At 42.5% G+C, this 20,452-nt stretch overlaps 1 protein-coding gene across 1 annotated transcript in view; it reads left to right on the top strand.

Annotated features, from left to right (window-relative positions):
• nelfcd (negative elongation factor complex member C/D) overlaps positions 1-20,452 on the top strand; it is a 114,763-nt gene that overhangs the window by 25,399 nt on the left and 68,912 nt on the right. The window contains exons 5-6 of the mRNA XM_072238750.1: positions 10,499-10,606; positions 19,103-19,255. Coding sequence (XP_072094851.1) covers positions 10,499-10,606; positions 19,103-19,255 — 261 coding nt within the window. The remainder of the gene's footprint in view (positions 1-10,498; positions 10,607-19,102; positions 19,256-20,452) is intronic.

The raw sequence follows: 20,452 nt of genomic DNA on the forward strand, positions 1-20,452 counted from the left end.
CATATTTCCCGATCTTGAACAGTCTTGTTTTCTCAATCTTAATTCGGCCCATGCCTCCATAGCAAACTTATGAGCTGCACTTACATGGTGGGTTTTGAAAGCTGTTGTAGCTTTCCGCCAGTTGCGTAACCGCTGACAGGCAAAGTAGACTCTGAATGGAACCTATGTCCTCACACAGGAAATGCCTGCATGCGAAACAGAATGTAGCATCTTTTGTGATTGAATATTCCAGCCAGGAGTACAGGTTAAACCAGCCACGAATAAAACTCCTTTGCTGATTGCCAAACTGCTGTGAAGGGTACTTCTTCAATGCTGGCCGACAGGGTCCTTCCTCAGGCTGCTGGCTAACATCGCCGACAGTGTTTCCACTAGCACTAAGAGCAGCTTCATCTACGTTCTCTTCCGAATCCCGCTGCTTTTCTTGTTCCTCTACTTCGCCCTCACACTCCTTCGATGAACTGCTGTTGTCCTCATCCCCACTTACTCCTTTCTGCATGTCACTTTCAATTAAGACAGGCTCAGGCTGAGACACCACTAATTCCTCTGGATGAGGTCGTTTTCTGACTAAAAATCGATCCATTTTTCACGCCGGCCAAAATAATGCACGTGCCAGGCCCACGCTCACTTGTAAAAGCTCAATGTGCGCGTGTGGCATCCGTTAGTCTCGCGAGACCACGGATCTGCGCCTGGATGTATACTATCAATCTCCCGCGTGAGTGAGAGTGAGTGACATCACCATCTTAAGTGATCTTAGATCAGCTTAACTGATCTGAGGACAGCAATGGCAAGACATTGACAACGAACGAATAAGCAGAAGTGTAGAGTGGATCTGACAGAGTTTATAACTTTATTGCTGCGTGGGTGCTATGGTAATTAGGGGCGCTGTTTCACTAGATCAACTGGAGAAACAAGCTGTATTCAAAACTATACAAGAAAGCAAAGCAGCTGCAGTTAATTTCTTGGTGGTGCTACGCTGGTGCTATTGCAATTTCTGCAGGGGCTATAGCCCCAGCTAGCACCACCTTAGCGCCACCCCTGTCTCATTCTGACAATGCAGGTTTTCCGCTGGGTGCTCTGTTCCAGGTGCTGATAGGTTAACTAATCACTGCAAATTATTCCTTCATGTACGTAAGCAGCAAAAGAACCAAAAGCAGAGTTGATGGATATGTCAGAGGGAACAGTTTAAAGGGGGGGTCCCTGTTGGAAGTCTGAATGGACCAAATAGACCAAATTATTTTGCCTCCTGTGTTATAATAATTAAATGTGGTTCAATTCAGGACATTTCTGTGTCAGATTGAAACGTTTAAATGAATCACATTAATTTGATGTGTTCTGGTTTCAGCTATCAGTGAACATAACTTTTGTAAGATATTTGTAATGTAATGAGGATGGTCAGTGGCATTTCAAATCAATACCTTTATGTATTTAAATTATTAAACATGAAGTGACTGAACTTAAATATGCTGAAAGCATTAGTTTGTTATGGCTACAAAACTAACAGTTGACTAAACTTTAGAAGCATTTGATTTTTCTTCCCATTGAAAGCCCTCAAGGGTTTCAAGGGCTCATTATAATCTGTTAACCTGTTATAGTTAAATAACGACAACTCAAGACGTTTGAGTTGCAGTATTACAGAAATGAAAGTTCAGTTTTACACCCAGACATCACAGCCAAGTTCTGAATCTTAGACTGTGAGAAACTGACCAGTTAAAAGCTGAATATCAGGAAAACGAAGGATAAATGCTGAGAAAAACGGCAAGAACAGTGTGTTCAAAATTATAGAACAGGACAGAGTAGATAGAAGCAGTGTTTAAGACTCAGAAATGAAAGAGCACAGATGTAATTTAAGATTAAATACAAGGGATTTAAAGAGCAAAAGAAATCTTGTGTTACGTCTCAAATGCGAGGTTGAGGCAAGAACTATAGAAGTTAAGTAACTAAAACAGAGACCATGTAAGTGTTTGAAAATAGATGGATAAGTAATTGAAGGATGGAGTTATAAAATGTGTGACATTAGTTTTGCACATCGAGTCTTGACATTAACATTGCCATCCTGAGACATGATGGAAAGGAGAAGGTCTGCTTTGAGAACGACGTGATGGTTGCACCTTCTTCAGGAAGGGCGGACAGCAAGAAGAGCAACACCTTTGTGAGGTGGATTATTCCATTTAGAATGAGTAATTCCCTCCATGGGGTAAACAAACATCCCATGAACTCCTAGTTAACTCTGACTGGCAATCAACAGTCTGTACTCATCAGTACAAAAGAGGAAATCTACTAAGGCCTTGAGGTATCCCAGTTCAAAGCCCTGAAGATGACAAACTGATTCTTATGGACAATTTCATTGCCAAGGCTGGAAAGGATAGAAACCTTTGGAAAGGTATGATTGACAAGCAGTGAGTAGAGAAAGCCAACTTCAGTAGAATCCACCTCTAGACAAAATACTTGTCATAATGCTAGTTCATCAGAGAAACAGCATTGTCACCACGTTCTTGATTCAGGTATTGGCATCTATTCTACTTTAATGTGGATCAAGCCAGAGAAGGGAAGATTGTTAACATCACCGATGCTGATAACTGCTGAATCAAGCACCACTTAATCCAATTTATTTTCACTTAAAAAATGATAGCAAAAAAATAGTTTTGGCTAAAGCAATTTTGGAGGTCTCAACCCAATTTTATCCTGTACACATGAACTTAAATACCCTATTTCAATCAAATGACAGATACCTCCTCTCAACTCTAATTACCTCAATCTATTAATTAACCAACCACAAACAAATAAGTACACAAACCAGAACCACTTCGTAGTTGTGGCTGTCCCTTATTTTTGGCTTCATGTGAATGGTGTTGGTTATGCTGTTAAAGCATCTGTTTCAGTTAAGCACTTTTTTTTTTTATCAGCACCGAGCTAAGTGACCTGATGGCTTCATTTATCTAAAAATGCTAATACCAGGCTCACCCTTTTCCTTATCTCAGTTCTTCTTCCGATTTCAGTTAACATGGTGTGTTTACCTTTTTTCACACTACACTATTGCACCACAACACAAGCTGTTGTGTTTTAGAACATTGCTTGAATATATTGGTGAATCTTTTAACGAAAGCTGTTTCATCTTCCTTCTGTATAATTTCCATATAATTTCCTCCTTGACCAAAATATCTTGTCTGTTTCTATTAGATTATGTATGTCATATTTCATACAATGTGCGGATACCTGAACCTTTCTACCTATTCTTCTACCAGTTAGTCCAAAATCTTACTGTCAACATATTAATGTAAAGTAAAGGCATCTGTTAGTCCTGCGAGACCATGGATCTGCGCCTGGAAAGTCTTCACTCTCCAGGGCGCAGGCCTGGGCAAGGTTGTATGGAAGACCGACAGTTGCCCATGCTGTAAGTCTCCCCTCTCCACGACACCAATGTTGTACAAGGGAAGGGCATTAGGACCCATACAGCTTGGCACCAGTGTCGTCGCAGAGCAATGTGTGATTAAGTGCCTTGCTCAAGGACACAACACGTTCTGGGGCTCAAACTCACGACCTTCAGGTCACTAGTCCAATGCCTTAACCACTTGGCCACTTGCCCACACATATTAATGACAGATAAACAAAACTCTACACTGTTGTCTGCCACAAGGAGGATCACAACAAGGATCTTCCTCAATTGCCTTTCCCAAAAGTCCCAATGTATCAAGACAGAGAGTGAACATGATCTTCACCAAATGTTCACTCCAAGTGAAAAGCAGCGAACCAGATCAGCCACAGTATGTGATCTTTCTTGGCCTCACAACAGCCTTCCACTCTTAATAGAGAAGCTCTGCAGCAAATTTTCTTGGCTATACACAGGAACTTATCATGATTTTATATCTACAACATGATGACAAGCTTCTTGATGCATCATAGGCTTAATTGCAATGCAGATTGAGGTCAAGCATAGCTGTGTGTTCACTCCAGCCCAAGTTATTGCAGGAACCTAGCAGGTCAGGCAGTAGCTGTGGAGGGAAAGGGATAGTTGACATTTCATTTCGAGACCCTGCATCAGGATTGGAAGTTTAAAGGAGAGATATCAAGTACAGTGGATTCCGGTTAATTGGGACAGAGGGATCAGTACATTTTGGCCCAATTAAGAGGCTGCCCGCAATTAGCTGGAATTCCTTTCGTTCCCAAGTCGAGAAAATAGCCATGATTCCCTTCATTTATTTAGGACACTCTGTCGCTTAATTGGGGCAGGAGAGTGTTGCTGAACAGTTTCTAACTAATGCCATTCTCATGATAGCCATGAGAGACTACACCATGCTTTGAGTGAACAGTTTTTAAATAGTGTCAGTTGTGTGTCTTTGTGTTCAAAAAGCAGTGAATTTTGTTACTAATAGTTAGCGAGAAATAAGCAGTCAGACAATTCAGAACTGTTTTGCTCACTGTGGTTTCAAACATTCAGGCTTGGAGATGCCAGAAATGGCCGTGAGTTAAAATGAAATGATTTCACTACTTCACAAACAAGTGAAAATTTGTAGATACTGGAAATCTGAGCAACCACACACAAAGTGCTGGAGGAACTCAGCAGGCCAGGCAGCATCTAGGAAAAGAGTACAGCCAATGTTTCGGGCCGAAACCCTTCGGCAGGAGTGGAGAGAAAAGAGCTGGGGATCAGTCAACATCGAGGGTATCCCAAAACCCTTCCTCTTTTCTCCAGATTTCGCTACTTCAGCAAATCAGGAACTGTAAACAGTTTGAAGGTATTGACAATCATCTTGAATATTTCAATGAAAATGAAGATTTGAAGGATGCAGTCATGGAAAGCATTGGATGAAAGCATTCTATTATCTGCACTAGGTATCTGCACTGATTTGATTAATTTACAGTCAGTCAAAAGAACATGGGGACATACACTGAACGAATTTCTCCGTCAATAAATATTAAAAAACTAATATAGTTTTGTAGTTCTGTAGTAACATTGATGAGTTGTCCTTTTGAATTTGATTTTGTAATTGTGTCGTCTAAGGAACAGAGCCCATCTCTGCATTCATGCTCCTGCTGTTAGTGGAACACCCTTCTACAGACTGAAAATGGACACTGGTGGTTGATGATTAATAATAAGACCATATGACATAGGAGCAGAATTAGTCCATTTGGCTCATTGAGTCTGCTTTGCAATTTCATCCTGGCCGATCCATTTCCCTGTTAACCCTATTCTCCTATAGTCCCATAACTTTTCACACCCTGACTAAACAAGAATCTATCATCCTCTACCTTGAATATACCACAGTCTCCATAGCTGCCTGTGGCAACAAATACACAGATTCACCACCCTCTGGCTGAAGAAAGTCTTTCTCATCTCCGTTCTAAGTGGACGTCCCTCTATTCTGAGGCTGTACCCTCTAGTCTTAGACACCCCCAACATCCTCTCCACATCCACGCTATCTTAGTCTTTTCAACGTTTGATAGGTTTCAATGAAATTCCCACTCTTTGTTCTAAATTCCAGTGAGTAATGGCCCTGAGCCAACAATTGCTCCTCATATGATAAGCCTTTCATTCCTGAAATCATTCTCGTGAATCTTCTCTGAACCCTCTCCAATGTCAGCATATTCTTTCTTAAATAAGGGACCTGAAACATCTCTCAATACTCCAGGTGACACCTCACCAGTTCCTTATAAAGCCTCAACATTATATCCTTTTATATTCTAGTCACCTTGAAATGAATGATAACATTGCATTTGCCTTCTTCACCACTGACTCAACTGCAAACTAACCTTTAAGGAATCCTGCACAAGGGCTCCCAGGTCCCCTTGCATCTCGAATTTTTGGATTTTCTCCTTGTTTAGAAAACAGTCTGTGCTTTCAGCTTTCCTGCTTTCTCAACCCTACTTGTGCCTCCACCTATCTTTGCATCGTCCACAAATTTGGTCACAAAACTCTCAATTCCTTCATCCAAATCATTGACATACAACATAAAAAGTAGTCCCAGCACCGATCCCTGCAGAACACCAGCAGCCAATTAGCAAAGGCAACTTTTATTCACTCTTTTTGCTTTCTGCCTATCAGCCAATGCTCTATCCAACTAGTATCTTCCCTATAATACCCTATGAAACCCTGCCTGCTGCAACAGTTTCTCAGCCACACATTCATCTGCCAAGCCATCATCTTCTTACCCTCACTGGCGAGGGGCACAGACAGCAATCCAGACATTGCTACCCTGAAGGTTCTGATTTTCTGTTTTCTACCTAGCTTCCTAAATTCTCTCTTCAGGACCTCCTCACATTTCCTACCTATGTCATTAGTGCCAATATATAGCAAGATTTCTGGCTGCTCACTCTACCCCTTTAGAACGTCATGGACCTGATCTGAGACACTTCTTACGCTGGCAACATACCACCTGGGTGTTTCTATTGCGTCCACAGAATCTCATGTTTACTCCTCTAACTATGGATTCCCTTATCATTACTGCAGTCCTCTTGTCCCCCGATTCGGTTCTGAGTCACAGCACCATACTCAGTGCCAGAGACCTGGTCAGCGCACCTCCCCACCCCAAGTCGGCCATCCCCCTCAGCGTATAATCAGTACATAGGAGAGTGGTCACAGGGGTACTCTGCACTGGCTCCCCATTTCCCTTCCCTCTCCTGACAGTCACACCTTTTCCTGCCTCCTATTACTTATGGGTGACTACCTCCCTATCGCTCGTATCGATAATCTCAGTTTCCCATTGAGGCATTGAGCTGCAGCTCCAGTTCCTTAACATGTTCTCCGAGGAGCTGCAGCTTGGTGCATCTGGTGCAGATGTGTTTCTCCGGGAGGCTAGAGGTCTCCCAGAATTCCCACATCTCACATATAGAACACAGCACAGCCCTTGGATCCATTCTCACTGCTCTATGTACTAACAAATGAAGAATGAAGAAGAAGAAACTTACCAGATAGCTACCTTGTTCAAGCCTGATGAGCCAAAGCCTGCCCACTCTAACACTGATCCACTCCAGCAATGGCCACTCTGCTTGTTCCTGCCTTATTTTCAGTCGCCTTTCCTAAGGTGTGATGCGTCCTGCGCTGATTCGACCTTAGCTGTGCCGCTGAAATCCAGCAAAAGCTCCTTTATTTAAATCTCTTGCACCCCGACCCATGTGAGGCCTCCTGTACCAATTCTACTTTGACTCCCCCACCTAATGAGTTGACCCTAATGAGGATCTGCCAATCTGTGCTTAACTTTTCTCTGCAGCGGTAAGGGAATGTGTTGCAATGGCTGTGGACCATATGAGGAGCTGTTCCTCTAATGCATTTAAAATTTCCATTCTGACAACTGTGGTGGTCCCTGGATGATTCCTACTCTCCTGTTTGCTGTTCTACCTTTGAGTTGCCTTCCCTCTGTCAAATCTTCTGCAATAGCACTAACAAATTCTTCGTTGAGGATATTGATCCTGTCGCCGTTGAGATGCTTGTACATGTCTGCTCTTGTCCTCAGAACTGTCCCAATTCCTGAAGCACCTAATGCCACTCTTTGTATCCCATTTCCCAAGCCACGTTTTCATAATGGATGTTCTCAAAAAATAAAGCAACTGCACTTACAGATCTGGATTCAAGGTGCAAAATAGTCATTGTATCCAAAGTGTTTGTGGTTTTTATGTTCTTGGTGTGTACAGACAGTGAGAGGGCATGTTAACAAACTGTTAAATGCATTAAAGTACGGCTGAACCTCTGTGTATATTTGCAGGTTGTGATGCTAGATGCTGATAACAAATAGTGTCAATCATGGTTCAAATGACTGTAATCTCGTCTGAATAGTGTGGGTACAGTGCCAGTTCCAGACGCTGAAGTACATCATTTTAACTGATGATGGCTATCAAAGACCTTTTAAATGTCCTTAAATGTTTCTGATTCTAAAATGTTGGAAAACAGCTGAATTTTTAAGAAGTTTACAAAAATGTACTTAAAGGTTCCACATGGTAGGCTTATTCAGAAAGTCAGAAGGCATGGGATCCAAGGAGGTTTGGCCAGGTGCGTTCAGAATTGGCTTGCCTGCAGAAGGCAGAGGGTGGTGGTGGAGGGAATACATTCGGATTGGAGAGTTGTGACTAGTGGTGTCCCACAAGGATCTGTTCTGGGACCTCTACTTTTCGTGATTTTTATTAATGACCTGGATGTGGGGGTAGAAGGGTGGGCTGGCAAGTTTGCAGAGGACATAAAGGTTGGTGGTTTTGTAGATAGTGTAGAGGATTGTCGAAGATTGCAGAGAGACATTGATAGGATGCAGAAGTGGGCTGAGAAGTGGCAGATGGAGTTCAACCCGGAGAAGTGTGAGGTGGTACACTTTGGAAGGACAAACTCCAAGGCAGAGTACAAAGTAAATGGTAGGATACTTGGTAGTGTGGAGGAGCAGAGGGATCTGGGGGTACATGTCCACAGATCCCTGAAAGTTGCCTCACAGGTAGATAGGGTAGTTAAGAAAGCTTATGGGGTGTTAGCTTTCATAAATTGAAAGATAGAGTTTAAGAGTCGCGATGTAATGATGCAGCTCTATAAAACTCTGGTTCGGCCACACTTGGAGTACTGTGCCCATTTCTGGTTGCCTCACTATAGGAAGGATGTGGAAGCATTGGAAAGGGTACAGAGGAGATTTACTAGGATGCGGCCTGGTTTAGAGAGTATGCATTATGATCAGAGATTAAGGGAGTTAGGGCTTTACTCTTTAGAGAGAAGGAGGATGAGAGGAGACATGATAGAGGTGTACAAGATAATAAGAGGAATAGATAGAGTGGATAGCCAGTGCCTCTTCCCCAGGGCACCACTGCTCAATACAAGAAGACATGGCTTTAAGGTAAGGGGTGGGAAGTTCAAGGGGGATATTAGAGGAAGGTGCTTTACTCAGAGAGTGGTTGGTGCGTGGAATGCACTGCCTGAGTCAGTGGTGGAGGCAGATACACTCGTGAAGTTTAAGAGACTGCTAGACAGGTATATGGAGGAATTTAAGGTGGGGGGTTATATGGGAGGCAGGGTTTGAGGGTCGGCACAACATTGTGGGCCGAAGGGCCTGTAATGTGCTGTACTAATATGTTCTATGTTCTAAAGCATGTTTATTATAGGCATTCGTTAGTCTCGTGAGACTATGGATTTGCGCCTTGGAAGGTTTCCAGGACACAGGCCTGGGCAAGGTTGTATGGAAGCCCAGCAGTTGCCCATGCTGCAAGTCTCCCCTCTCCACACCACCGATGTTGTCCAAGGGAAGGGCATTGGCACCATACAGCTTGGCACCAGTGTCGTCACACATCAACGTGTGGTTAATTGCCTTGCTCAAGGACACAACACGCTGCCTCAGCTGAGGCTCGAACTAACGACCTTCAGATCATTAGACCGACGCCTTAACCACTTGGCCACGTGGGCACCAATATTTAAAGCATGTTTAACTCACAGAAATTAATTAAAATGTTAAGATTGAGGAATCTAAAATAAAACCAAAATAAACCAGTTGCCGTACTTAACTTTGCATTACAATTTGGAGACCATTGAACAACCGTTGAGACAGCTGGGGTGGCAGGGTCGCAGAGTGGTTAACGTAAAGCTGTTGCAGTGCCTGTTCAATTCTGCCACTGTGGCTGTAAGGAGTTTGTATGTTCTCCCTGTGAGTGCTTGGGTTTCCTCCGGTTGCTCTGGTTTCATCCCACATTCCAAAGACGTACAGGTTAATAGGGTAATTGGTCACATGGGTGTAATTGGATGGCACTGGCCTGTTGACGTTTGACCTACTGTGTGTCCTTTTCTTCCATGCTGCAAAGCATAATGTGGAAGACAGGAGCATATTGACCCATGAACAGCAGCTAGCCAGTGGCAATCAGCATGATATAACCCAGATCGTTATAAAGATCAAAACGTAATAGTATGCTTTATCACTAGGTAAGTACTTTTGAAGTACACTTACGCATGCCATGCATAAAATTTAGCTATTTGTTTCTGCACAGCAAGCTGCCACAAACATGAGAAGAAGCAGTTTCAGATCAAGTTCAAGTTTATTGTCATTCAACCATATGCATGTATACAGCAAAACGCAGCACATATAGGCACACACACCACATATAGAATGGGTATGATCCAGCACATACAGTCACAAAATAATATCAGCACAAGTCCCTGAGTGTTATTACCTGGAGATTGACAGCTTGACATAAAGTGAGACAGTATAATGTTACTGTCACTTTTATAATAAAACAATCAGTAGTAATTATTGTTGATAATAAGTTGTTGAATTTGTCAGTACATTAGTCTACAATCCCATTGGTACACTTTGAACTACTTACCTCCTTATCTCTAAATAATGGTCATCAGGTGATTAAAAAGTGTTATTTAAATTCCAACGTATCATTTTTTGTGCTTTAATCACATAAGCAGGCATTGCTTGACTGTCGATCTGATGTAACAATACATTTCACAGCTATTTGAGTCGACTGAGACATAATAGCTCTTTTGCAGTTACTGACGTGATTCTTTGATTTAACCATTTTTGTGTGTTTTATTTTGCAGACACCAGCTTGGCTGGAGCAGATGATTGCTCATGTAACTTGGAGAGACCTCTTCTATAAACTGGCAGAAGCTCATCCTGACTGTTTGATGCTCAATTTTACTGTCAAGGTAAAACCACTTTGGTTGAGATGCTTTTTCCCTTAGATAGTCTTGAGATATGGCCAACACTAGCAGGGCCATTATTTATTGTCTATTTCTATTGCCCAGATGAAGGTGGTTTTCGCCATCTTCTCGACCATTGCAGTCCATCTGATGGATCTATTTCCACAATAGTATTGGCATGGGAGATCCAAGATTTAAACTTAGCAGTGAATAAGGAATAAGTACAGGAGAATGAGGAGAGATCTTATAGAGGGGAGTTCTTATAGAACTACGCAATATTATGAGGAGAATACATAGGATGAATACTTGCAGGCTTTTTTCCCCTCAGGTTGAGTGAGACTAGCTCAAGTTCAAGTTTAATTGTCATTCAACCATACATGAATACAGCCAAATAAAACAGCGTTACTCAGGGGCAAAAGTACAAAACACAGTACCAAAAGTCATACACAGCACAAAGCACAAATAAGTTAACAGTAAGATACATACACACAGAAAAAAAAGAGTCCAAGTCTGAGTCCATGAATGTTGCAGCAGCCTGCAGTCGGACACGATATAGCTCATCTTCAGCCAAGCAAACACTGGTGGACAGCACGGACTCCGACGCTTCTCCCCAGACGGCCACAAACAGGTGACACGGCGGCCCGAGGCCACACAGCTCTCTCCTGCTGTACGTACAGGCAGCACTAAAATACAATGACACAAAAAAGAACACTGTGCAAGTCCGTGAGTCCATGGACCCACAACCGAACACAACACTCACATCAAAGTTGCTGGTGAACGCAGCAGGCCAGGCAGCATCTCTAGGAAGAGGTACAGTCGACGTTTCAGGCGGAGACCCTTTGTCAGGACGAAGGGTCTCGGCCTAAAATGTCGACTATACCTCTTCCTAGAGGTGGTGCCTGGCCTGCTGCGTTCACCAGCAACTTTGATGTGTGTTGCTTGAATTTCCAGCATCTGCAGAATTCCTCGTGTTTGGAAACACAGCGCAGCTTGTCCTCCACCAAGCGAACAGTAAGGGAAGCTCTAAACCCTCCTGCACCGACTCTGACACTTCCCTCCTGTGACGGCTGCAAACAGGCGGCACCACGGCTTGAGGTCTACTCCTCACTACGACCGAGGCCTCACAACTCCGCAGAACCAGAGGTCATAAGTTTAGGGTGAAAGGTGAAATATTTACGGGGAACTTGAGGGGGGAGCTTTTTCACTCAGAGGTTGGTGCAAGTATAGAATGAGCTACAGTGGAAGTGGTAGTTGCAAGTTTGATTGGAACATTTAAGAGAAGTTTGAATAGGTGCTTGGATTAGAGGCGTATGGTCAGCCGTGGTCATGTTACAGGAAGATGGGCATAGGCAAAAGACTGGGCCTGTTGGATTAGATGAGTCGAAGAGTCTGTGTCTGCAATGTAGTGCCCTGTGACTCTATGGTAAATTAGGATTGTGTCCAAGATGAGGTTGTGGAGCACTGTCAGAGCACCCGAAGGGAGTACGTGCAGTGCATTTTGTACATGCTGCATCTGCTATGTGTTGGTGGTGGAGAGAATGGGCAGCTCTGGTGATGAATGGGGCGCTAGTGTTACGTGACCATGGTTTCATTTATTGTGGGTGTCACTTTAAAACGCTTGGATGAGGCAGGACTATGACGTCAGAACAAGCTGCGACAGACCGCTGGGACTTTCAGAGAAGGGGAGAGAGAGAGAGTGTGTGAAAGCTTTGCACTACAAGCTGCTGGCAGGAGCTTGCTGCAACAGTGGGTAAAGTCTGAAACTTTCCCATGCCCAGAGAATTCGGTTGATCAACAGCACCCAGTGCACATTGGGTGTGTGACTGTCACTTCGTATGATCCATATGTGGATTTTGTTGGATTACCCTGTGGCGACCACCTTTGTTAACCCTTACATGGTTTCGGGTATGTTATGTTGTAACCACTTGTGCTAAGGAATATTCTGTAACTGTCACCTTGTGATATTTCTACGTGGATTTCAGGACGTCTCGATGGATAAGATCTTTGGCAACTGTTACTTCATTTTCCCAGCATGGAACCTGTGAAATTCTTTGTGATTGCCTCCTCTATACACAATAATGTGGATTTACAAGTTTTTCCCCTCACTTATTCCGTGGATTACTGGACCTTCCTAGTTCGCCAATTTAAGACTTTAAGAACTGTTCCTAAGCTTGACAGTTTGGGAGCCACACACACAAAACACTGTTAACTTCTTTTTATTTTGTTTAATTTTCTATATTTTTGAGTAGATACTAATAAATATAGTGGTTTCAACATTAAAACCTGACTGAATTTGTGATCTATTGTTGCTGGTACGTAACACTAGTTAAACAGACTGCATTTTCCACGACAGTGTCAACATTCTTCAGTATTTTTTGGAGCTCTGATCAACCTGCGGTGTAGAATATTCATCACCCTCCTGATTTGTACCTTGTAGATAGTGGAAAAGCTTTGGTTTATCCAGGGAGAAGCTGCAAGATGCCCAAGACTCTGACCAATTCTTGTAACTGGCGGCTGGCCCAATTGAGTTTCTGGTCAATGGTAACGGAGGATGCTGATGGTGATGCCTCTGATGGTCAAGAGTAACTGATTAGACCTTCATGTTGGAGATGCTCATTTTCTAGTATTTTGCCTTCCCACCCTTAACTGAATATTGTCCAACTCTTGCTGCATGTAGCTATGGACTAATTCACTTGCTGATGAATTACAAAAGGAATGAAGCATTGTTCAATCATTGCATGACCATCTTCACTTCTGACCTTATTTTGGAAGAAAGATCAGTGATGAGCAGTTGAAGATGGTTGGGCACAGCAAGTGGCCACAGCTGTCGGTGCTGCTATACCCCAGCTCCAAGTCACCAGGATCAATCCCAATGTACTATCCTTGTGGAATTTTGTGTCCATGTGAGTTTCCCCAGCTATACCCCAGCTCCAAGTCACCAGGATCAATCCCAATGTACTATCTTTGTGGAATTTTGTGTCCATGTGAGTTTCCCCAGCTATACCCCAGCTCCAAGTCACCAGGATCAATCCCAATGTACTATCTTTGTGGAATTTTGTGTCCATGTGAGTTTCCCCTGCTGCTCCAGCTTCCTCCCACATTCCAGAGAGGTACAGATAGGTTAATTGGTGATTTAAATTACATCCAGATCTAGTTATAGTGTGGGGAAATAAAACAAGGAGAAAAGGACTGAAGGGATTGCACTGTTGGCATAAACTAGCTGAGTTAATGCCTCTACGTGTCATGGTAAATATATTGTACTCTACTATCCTGAGCAATTCCTCCAGTAATGTTCTGGGGCTGAGTTGATTGTCTAAAAACAATCATAGTCATCTTTGGATGTCAACCACTGGAATAAGTTCCTGTTGGTTGCCGATTAATTTCAGTTTTACCAAGGCTGCTTGGTGCCACGCTTGATGAAATGACAGCTCTTGACAGCAAGGCAGCAATCTCATCTCATCTCTGGAGTCTGTGACCAAATTGGCCATTGGTAAGCAGGTTATTGAATAGCAGTTACTACTGGACAGAATTACGCACACCATCTTCCATTGTTTTTGCTGATGACTGAGTGTTGACTGAATGGGTGTTGGGGTATAATCTAGTTTGTATTTGTCCTGCCTTTGGTGAATGAGACATCACCGGGGAATTTTTTTCAAGTTGTTTAATACATTGTACTGGAACGGCTTGGCTAGAGATTTGGCTTGTTCTACTGTATTAACCTTCAGGAGGCCATCTGAGATGTTTTCCGCTCCTAGCACACAGTGTGTCCAGTGCTCTAAGTCTTTCTTTGATAACATGTGGAATGAATTAAAGTGGTTGCAAACCAACCTGTGATGTCTGGGATCTCAGAAGGGAGCTGAGATAATCATTCTCTTAGTACCTCTGGCTAAACATGTTTAGGATTGCTGCACCCTTGCCTTTGGCAAATAATCTGGGCCATACCATTATTGAAGTTGAAAATATTCTTGTAGTTTCTTACTCTTGTCAACGGTTTAATTGTTCACCACCATTTGTGACCAGATTTGGCAGGGCTGCTAAGATTGGAATTGATCTATTGGTTGCAGGATTGCTTGGTCATATTTATTGTATAATGTTAATGCTACTTAGCACACAGCAATTCTGTTTCTGTTTCAACATCACTGAATAGGCATCTCAAAGATACCACCTGAATTTTTGCCATTTGGCATATTTTGCTATTAATGCTTTGCATTATTTTTCATGAACCCTACTGCATGCAATGCCTCTAACACATTTTTGTATTTCCTTCTTGCTCATTTATTTCTCACTTTCCTTTGAATACATCTAAACTATGTGTACTGCAATTATTTTCAGTGACTGTTACCTTATTCTAACTAATTTTTGGATAGTTTCCATTTACAATTCTCAACAGTTTTATTTCTTTCTCAGACCTCTAATTTCGGATTTCTCCCCGGTGGAAATATCTTCTCTAGATCGACCCTAACAAAAATTCCTCTTCAATTTTAAAACCTCTGTGGTCACATCTCTCAGCTCCTTTTCAATGGAAAGAAGCCCTGGACCTGAGGGTTTTTTTTCTTCAATGGGTTCAATGTCTTAGTTCTGACATCAGTTTCTAAATGCACCTCTATATACTGTATCTATAGACTTTTAAATTCAAGTTTATTGCCATATGCAATAACTGCACTCATTATATTCTCAACTCCAGTAAGTTTGTCAACAAGACCTACCCTTCATGAATCCACCCTGATGGAACCACTTCTATCCAGATATCTTGCTATTTCTTCCTTAACAATAGCTTCAGGCATTTTCCCAACTACAGACGTTAAGTGACCTGGCCTATAGTTACCTTCCTTTTGCCTATATCCTTTTTAAGAAGTGGCTTAACATTCGCTGTTCGGAATCTAGAGAATTTTAGTAAATTGTCACAAATTATCATGGTTGAGAACATTGAGTTCAGAGCTGAGTGCAGTATTCTGTGATAGAGTGGTATTGCAACAACCTCAGCAAGACCAAGCAATTGATTGGGGACTTTAGGAAGGGGGAGTTGGGAGAACATACAGCAGACCTCACAGAGATGTTAGATGCTTCCAGTTCCTGGGTATCAACATCTTGGAGGATCTGTCTTGGGCCCAGCGCGTTGATGCGATCATAAAGAATGCACACCAGCAGTGCTACGTCATTAGGAGTTTGAGGAGATTTGGTATATCACCAAAGAGTTTTGCAAATTTCTACAGCTGTACCATGGAGGGCATTCTGACTGGTTGCATCACAGTCTGGCATGGAGACTGTAATGTACTGGATTGCAAAGAGCTGCAGAGGGTTGTAGATTCAGCCCTTTCCGTGTAGGTGCGACCCTCCATACCATCGAGGACAACCTTCCATGCCATCGAGGATATCTTCAAGAGCTGATGCCTTAAGAATGTGGCACACACTGTTAAGGACCCTCAATAACCAGGACATGTCCTCTTCTTATTACTATCTTTGGCGAGTAGTAGAGGAACTTGAAGACCCCTCCACCATCAGACTTCTGAATGATCCATGAACTCGTTGTTTCTCTTTTGACCAACTTCTTTATTTTTGTAACTTATAGAAATCTTTATGTCTTGCCAAGGAACAACACATTTTACAACATATAGTGCACCTGAATCTGAACCAAGATTTTGTGCTTTAAGATAGTACTCTGTTACTGGCCAAACCCTTAATAGTGTTAGTGTGCAGAGGGATCTTGGGGTCCAAGTTCATAGCCCCCTGAAAATGGCTGCACAAGTTGGTGAGGCAGTAAAGAAGGCTGGCATGCTTGCCTTAATTAGTCAAGGAATTGAGTTCAAGAGTCGGGAAGTAACGTTGCAGCATTATGAAACTAGTTAGGCCAAATCTGGATTATTTATCTCAGTTCTGGTTGTCCCACTACAGGAAGGACGTAGAAGCTTGGAGAAGGTGTAGAAAAAGTTCACCAGGATGCTGCCTGATTAGAGGGCATGTGCTGTAACAAGAGGTTGAACAAACTTTGGTTGATCTCTCAGGAGTGGTGGAGGCTGAGGGAGGTCTGATAGAGGTATATAAGATTATGCGAGGCATAGATAGAGTAGACAGGTAGTATCTTTATCCCAGGGTTCAAATATCTAATACCAGAGGGCATGCATTGAAGGCGAGAGAGTGGTATGTTCAAAGGGAGATGTGCAGGGCAAGTGTTTTACCCTGAGAGTGGTGTGTACCTGGAATATGATGACTGGGGTGGTGGTGGTGGAGGCAGAAATGATAGAGGTGTTCTTAGGTAGGCACATGAATGTGCAGGGAATAGAAGGATGTGGGCATTGTGTAGGTAGAAGGGATTAGGTTAGGTATCCTGATGGGCCTGTTCCTGCTCTATACTGTTCTATATTCTGTGTTTAAAACAACTTCTCTGCTATTCTTGCATATTCTTGTTTATTACGGCTTCTGATGAGTTTGAGCCCCTAGTTTCTTTTGTTTCATAGTAATTAACGGAAGTGATCACCTTATTTAATCTTAAGAAGGCAAAAATTTACTTGTTTTCAGTTGGTGTAAAGATCAGTTTTATCTGATTGGAAGTGTTAGTGCAAACAGAATAGAATTATGTAGAAGCTGTGCAAAATGAAACCAAGTATGGGATCTCAGAAATGTTTCTGAAGATTATTGATTATGGCAGCCAAGCTTCCTATTTCATTTTGTATATGTTGTTCTAGATTCCCAGCAGCTGCAGCATCTCTTGTGTTTATTGTTTCAGAAAAAAAAACAAGTGAGGAATGTTGTGTGTAACAACATCAAAGAAACAGCATATTGCGGATACGATAGGGTCTCTTGCGGATATGATAAGGTCTTTTAAGAGACTCCTGGATAGGTACATGGAGCTTAGAAAAATACAGGGCTACGGGTAACACTAGGTACTTTCTAAGGTAGGGACATGTTCGGCACAGGTTTGTGGGCTAAAGGGCCTGTATTGTGCTGTAAGTTTTCTATGTTTCTATTACCATTCATGCAGGCTGCTGCAGGGAAGTTTAACTCTCAGCACTCTAGCCACGGGGATTGGGACCAAAATAGAGAAGAGCTCAGCATGCATAGAGTCTTGCATGGACATGGAGCCCATAGATGGGTTGATTTCAATGAAATATTACCCATGTCCAACGCACTTCCTTCCCAAGCAGAGTCTTCAAGCAATCTTGTTTCATATTTAACCATAAGCATGGCTTGTGATAATACGTCTGCATGATACAGTGTGCTTTCAGAGACATTTGAGAGACTACATTCATTTTCTAACGCTGTTTATGGAACAATCGTCAGTCACACGTTAACATCCAGATTGTATCTGTAGCTATGACTGTTTTTTAGCCACAAGTAAATGCCTCTAACAGTGAAAAAATAAATTATTGCTTAAGTAGAGTGAGATTCAAACTAATAGAGTAAATTGGCTCATCCACTTGTAACAAAGTGGAGAGGAATTTTCCACTCAAAGGCTGGTACACTTTTGAAATTCTCTACCCCAGAGAGCTGTGGAGGTGAAGTCATTGAATATATTCAAGGCAGAAACTGGCTGACATTTGACCTACAAAGCAGAGAAGAGAAATAGGAAAAAGGCAGGAAAGTTATGTCCAGGCGAAGATAGGATTGGTCATGTTCTTATTGAATGGCAGAGCAAGCCAAGGGGTCAGGTATTCTGCTTCTGTTTCTTCTGTTCTTACGAGTGGTGAAAGGTGACCTTCCTTCTCCAACCTCCTGCATTGTGGACATGAGATTTCGGTGGGATCTGTGGATCCACACTTGCTTTGGGTCTGTCACCTTTGTTCAATATAGGCAGGCATCCCTTTAATGAATCCTAGAATTGCTTCTTGCCCTTGATCTTCCAGGAACAGGAGAATGCCCATTGTACTGGTGAAGTCTTTTCAATGTGGAGATGAACTATCTGTAACCATATTGGACAAATATTAAGTAACAACAAAATCTGACTAAATCAAAATCAATCTGATGAAGGAAAATGTTGCTTTCTTTTTATACACTTATTCAGGAGGACCTAAGTCGCCTCCCTCCTGTCATCTGGCAAAAAGTACCGAAGCATTTGGGCTCTCACGAACAGACTGTGCAACAGTTTCTTCCCCCAAGCCACCAGACTTCTCAATACTCAGAGTCTAGACTGACATCTACATCATTTATTATTATATTGTAATTTGTCCTCTACTGTGCCTATTGTCTTGTTTATTAATTATTGTGCTGCCCTGCACTGTTTTGTGCACTTTATGTAGTCCTGTGTAGGTCTGTAGTCCAGTGCAGTTTTTTTTATGTTGTTTTACGTAGTCTAGTGTAGCCTTGTGCTGTCTCACATAGTCTAGTGTAGTTTTGTGTTGTTTCATGTAGCACCATAGTCCTGGAGGAACGTTGTTTCGTTTTTACTGTGTACTGTACCAGCAGCTTATGGTCGAAATGACAATAAACTTGACTTGACTTGACTCCTAATATCTTTTAAGTTCACTCATACTGTATTTTTCTGCTCATCTTTTTGTCTCACCACAGCTGATTTCAGATGCTGGATACCAGGGGGAAATTACCAGTGTGTCAACAGCCTGCCAGCAGCTGGAGGTCTTCTCCCGAGTTCTCCGCACTTCCCTTGCCACACTTGTTGATGGAGGTGAAGAGCATTTGGAGAAAAACCTGCCTGAATTTGCAGTGAGTGTCTTCCTATTTATTTCTATGTGTTAAAGGGGTCATCACTGAGTTCTTTGTTGCGATGCTGGTGCAAGGCAGTTTATTTATGAAGAAGCAGACTTCTCAACAGCCGACCTTTGTTCCAGACTCCGGATTTGCACTCCCTTCCACCTGTCGATACAGTACAATTTTACAGATGTGGCTTACAGTAATTTATAAGCAAGTGAAATTGCAGCTCGCCCCCTAGATCTGACACTAAATTTCACACCCTGGAGGTTGGAGGCCTGATGTGTGTGATGTCTGCGGTGGCCTGTCCTGGGTGCAGGTTATTGGGAAAGGGGTTTGTTTTCCAGCCCGGAAGAAGGGTCTCAGCTTGAAACATCAACTGTTTATTCATTTACATAGATGCTGCCTGACCTGCTGAGTTTCTCCAACATTTTGTGTGTGTTGTTTTGCCGTTGTTGCTTTATTGTATGTTGGCTGTGTGTTATTCTGCTGAATGTCGAGGGCATTCGATGTTAGTGCCGGAATGTGTGGCGACACTTGAGTGCTCCCCACAGCAAGTAGAACATTACAGCACAGTCCTTCGGCCCGCAATGTTGTGCCGACCTTTTAACCTACTCTAAGATCAATCTGACCCTTCCCTCCTATGTAGCCCTCCATTTTTCTATCATCAATGTGCCTATCTAAGATTTTTGTAAATGCCTCTAATGTAACTGCCTCTACCACCACCACTGGCAGTGTGCTCCATGCCCTCATCACTCTCTATAAAAAAAAACTCCCCCTCCCATACTTGACTTCAATCACCTTAAAATTACCCTCTCTCATATTAGCCATTTTTAACCAAGGAAAGTCTCTGGCTATCCACTCAATTTATGCCTCTTATCATCTAGTACACCCCTATAAGGTCACCTCTCATTCTCCTTTGCTCCAGAGAGAAAGGACCTGTTCTTGTTCAGCTTATCCTCATAAAACATGCTTTCTAATCCCGGCAGCGTCTTTGCACCATGTCTCATGCTCTCACATCCTCCCTGTAATGAGATGACCAGAACTGAACACAATATTCTGAGTCCTCGGATTGTGTTGGTTGTTAATGGTAACGACTCATTTCACTGTATGATTCAATGTACGTGTGACTAATAAATAAATCTAATCTAACCTAAACCTCCTCCCATAGGAGTTCAAATTTCTGTAAACGTTGCTGCAATTTATACATTC

The sequence above is a fragment of the Mobula birostris genome, chromosome 2 (genome assembly GCF_030028105.1).
Source record: "Mobula birostris isolate sMobBir1 chromosome 2, sMobBir1.hap1, whole genome shotgun sequence".
NCBI classification, from domain to species: Eukaryota; Metazoa; Chordata; class Chondrichthyes; order Myliobatiformes; family Myliobatidae; genus Mobula; species Mobula birostris.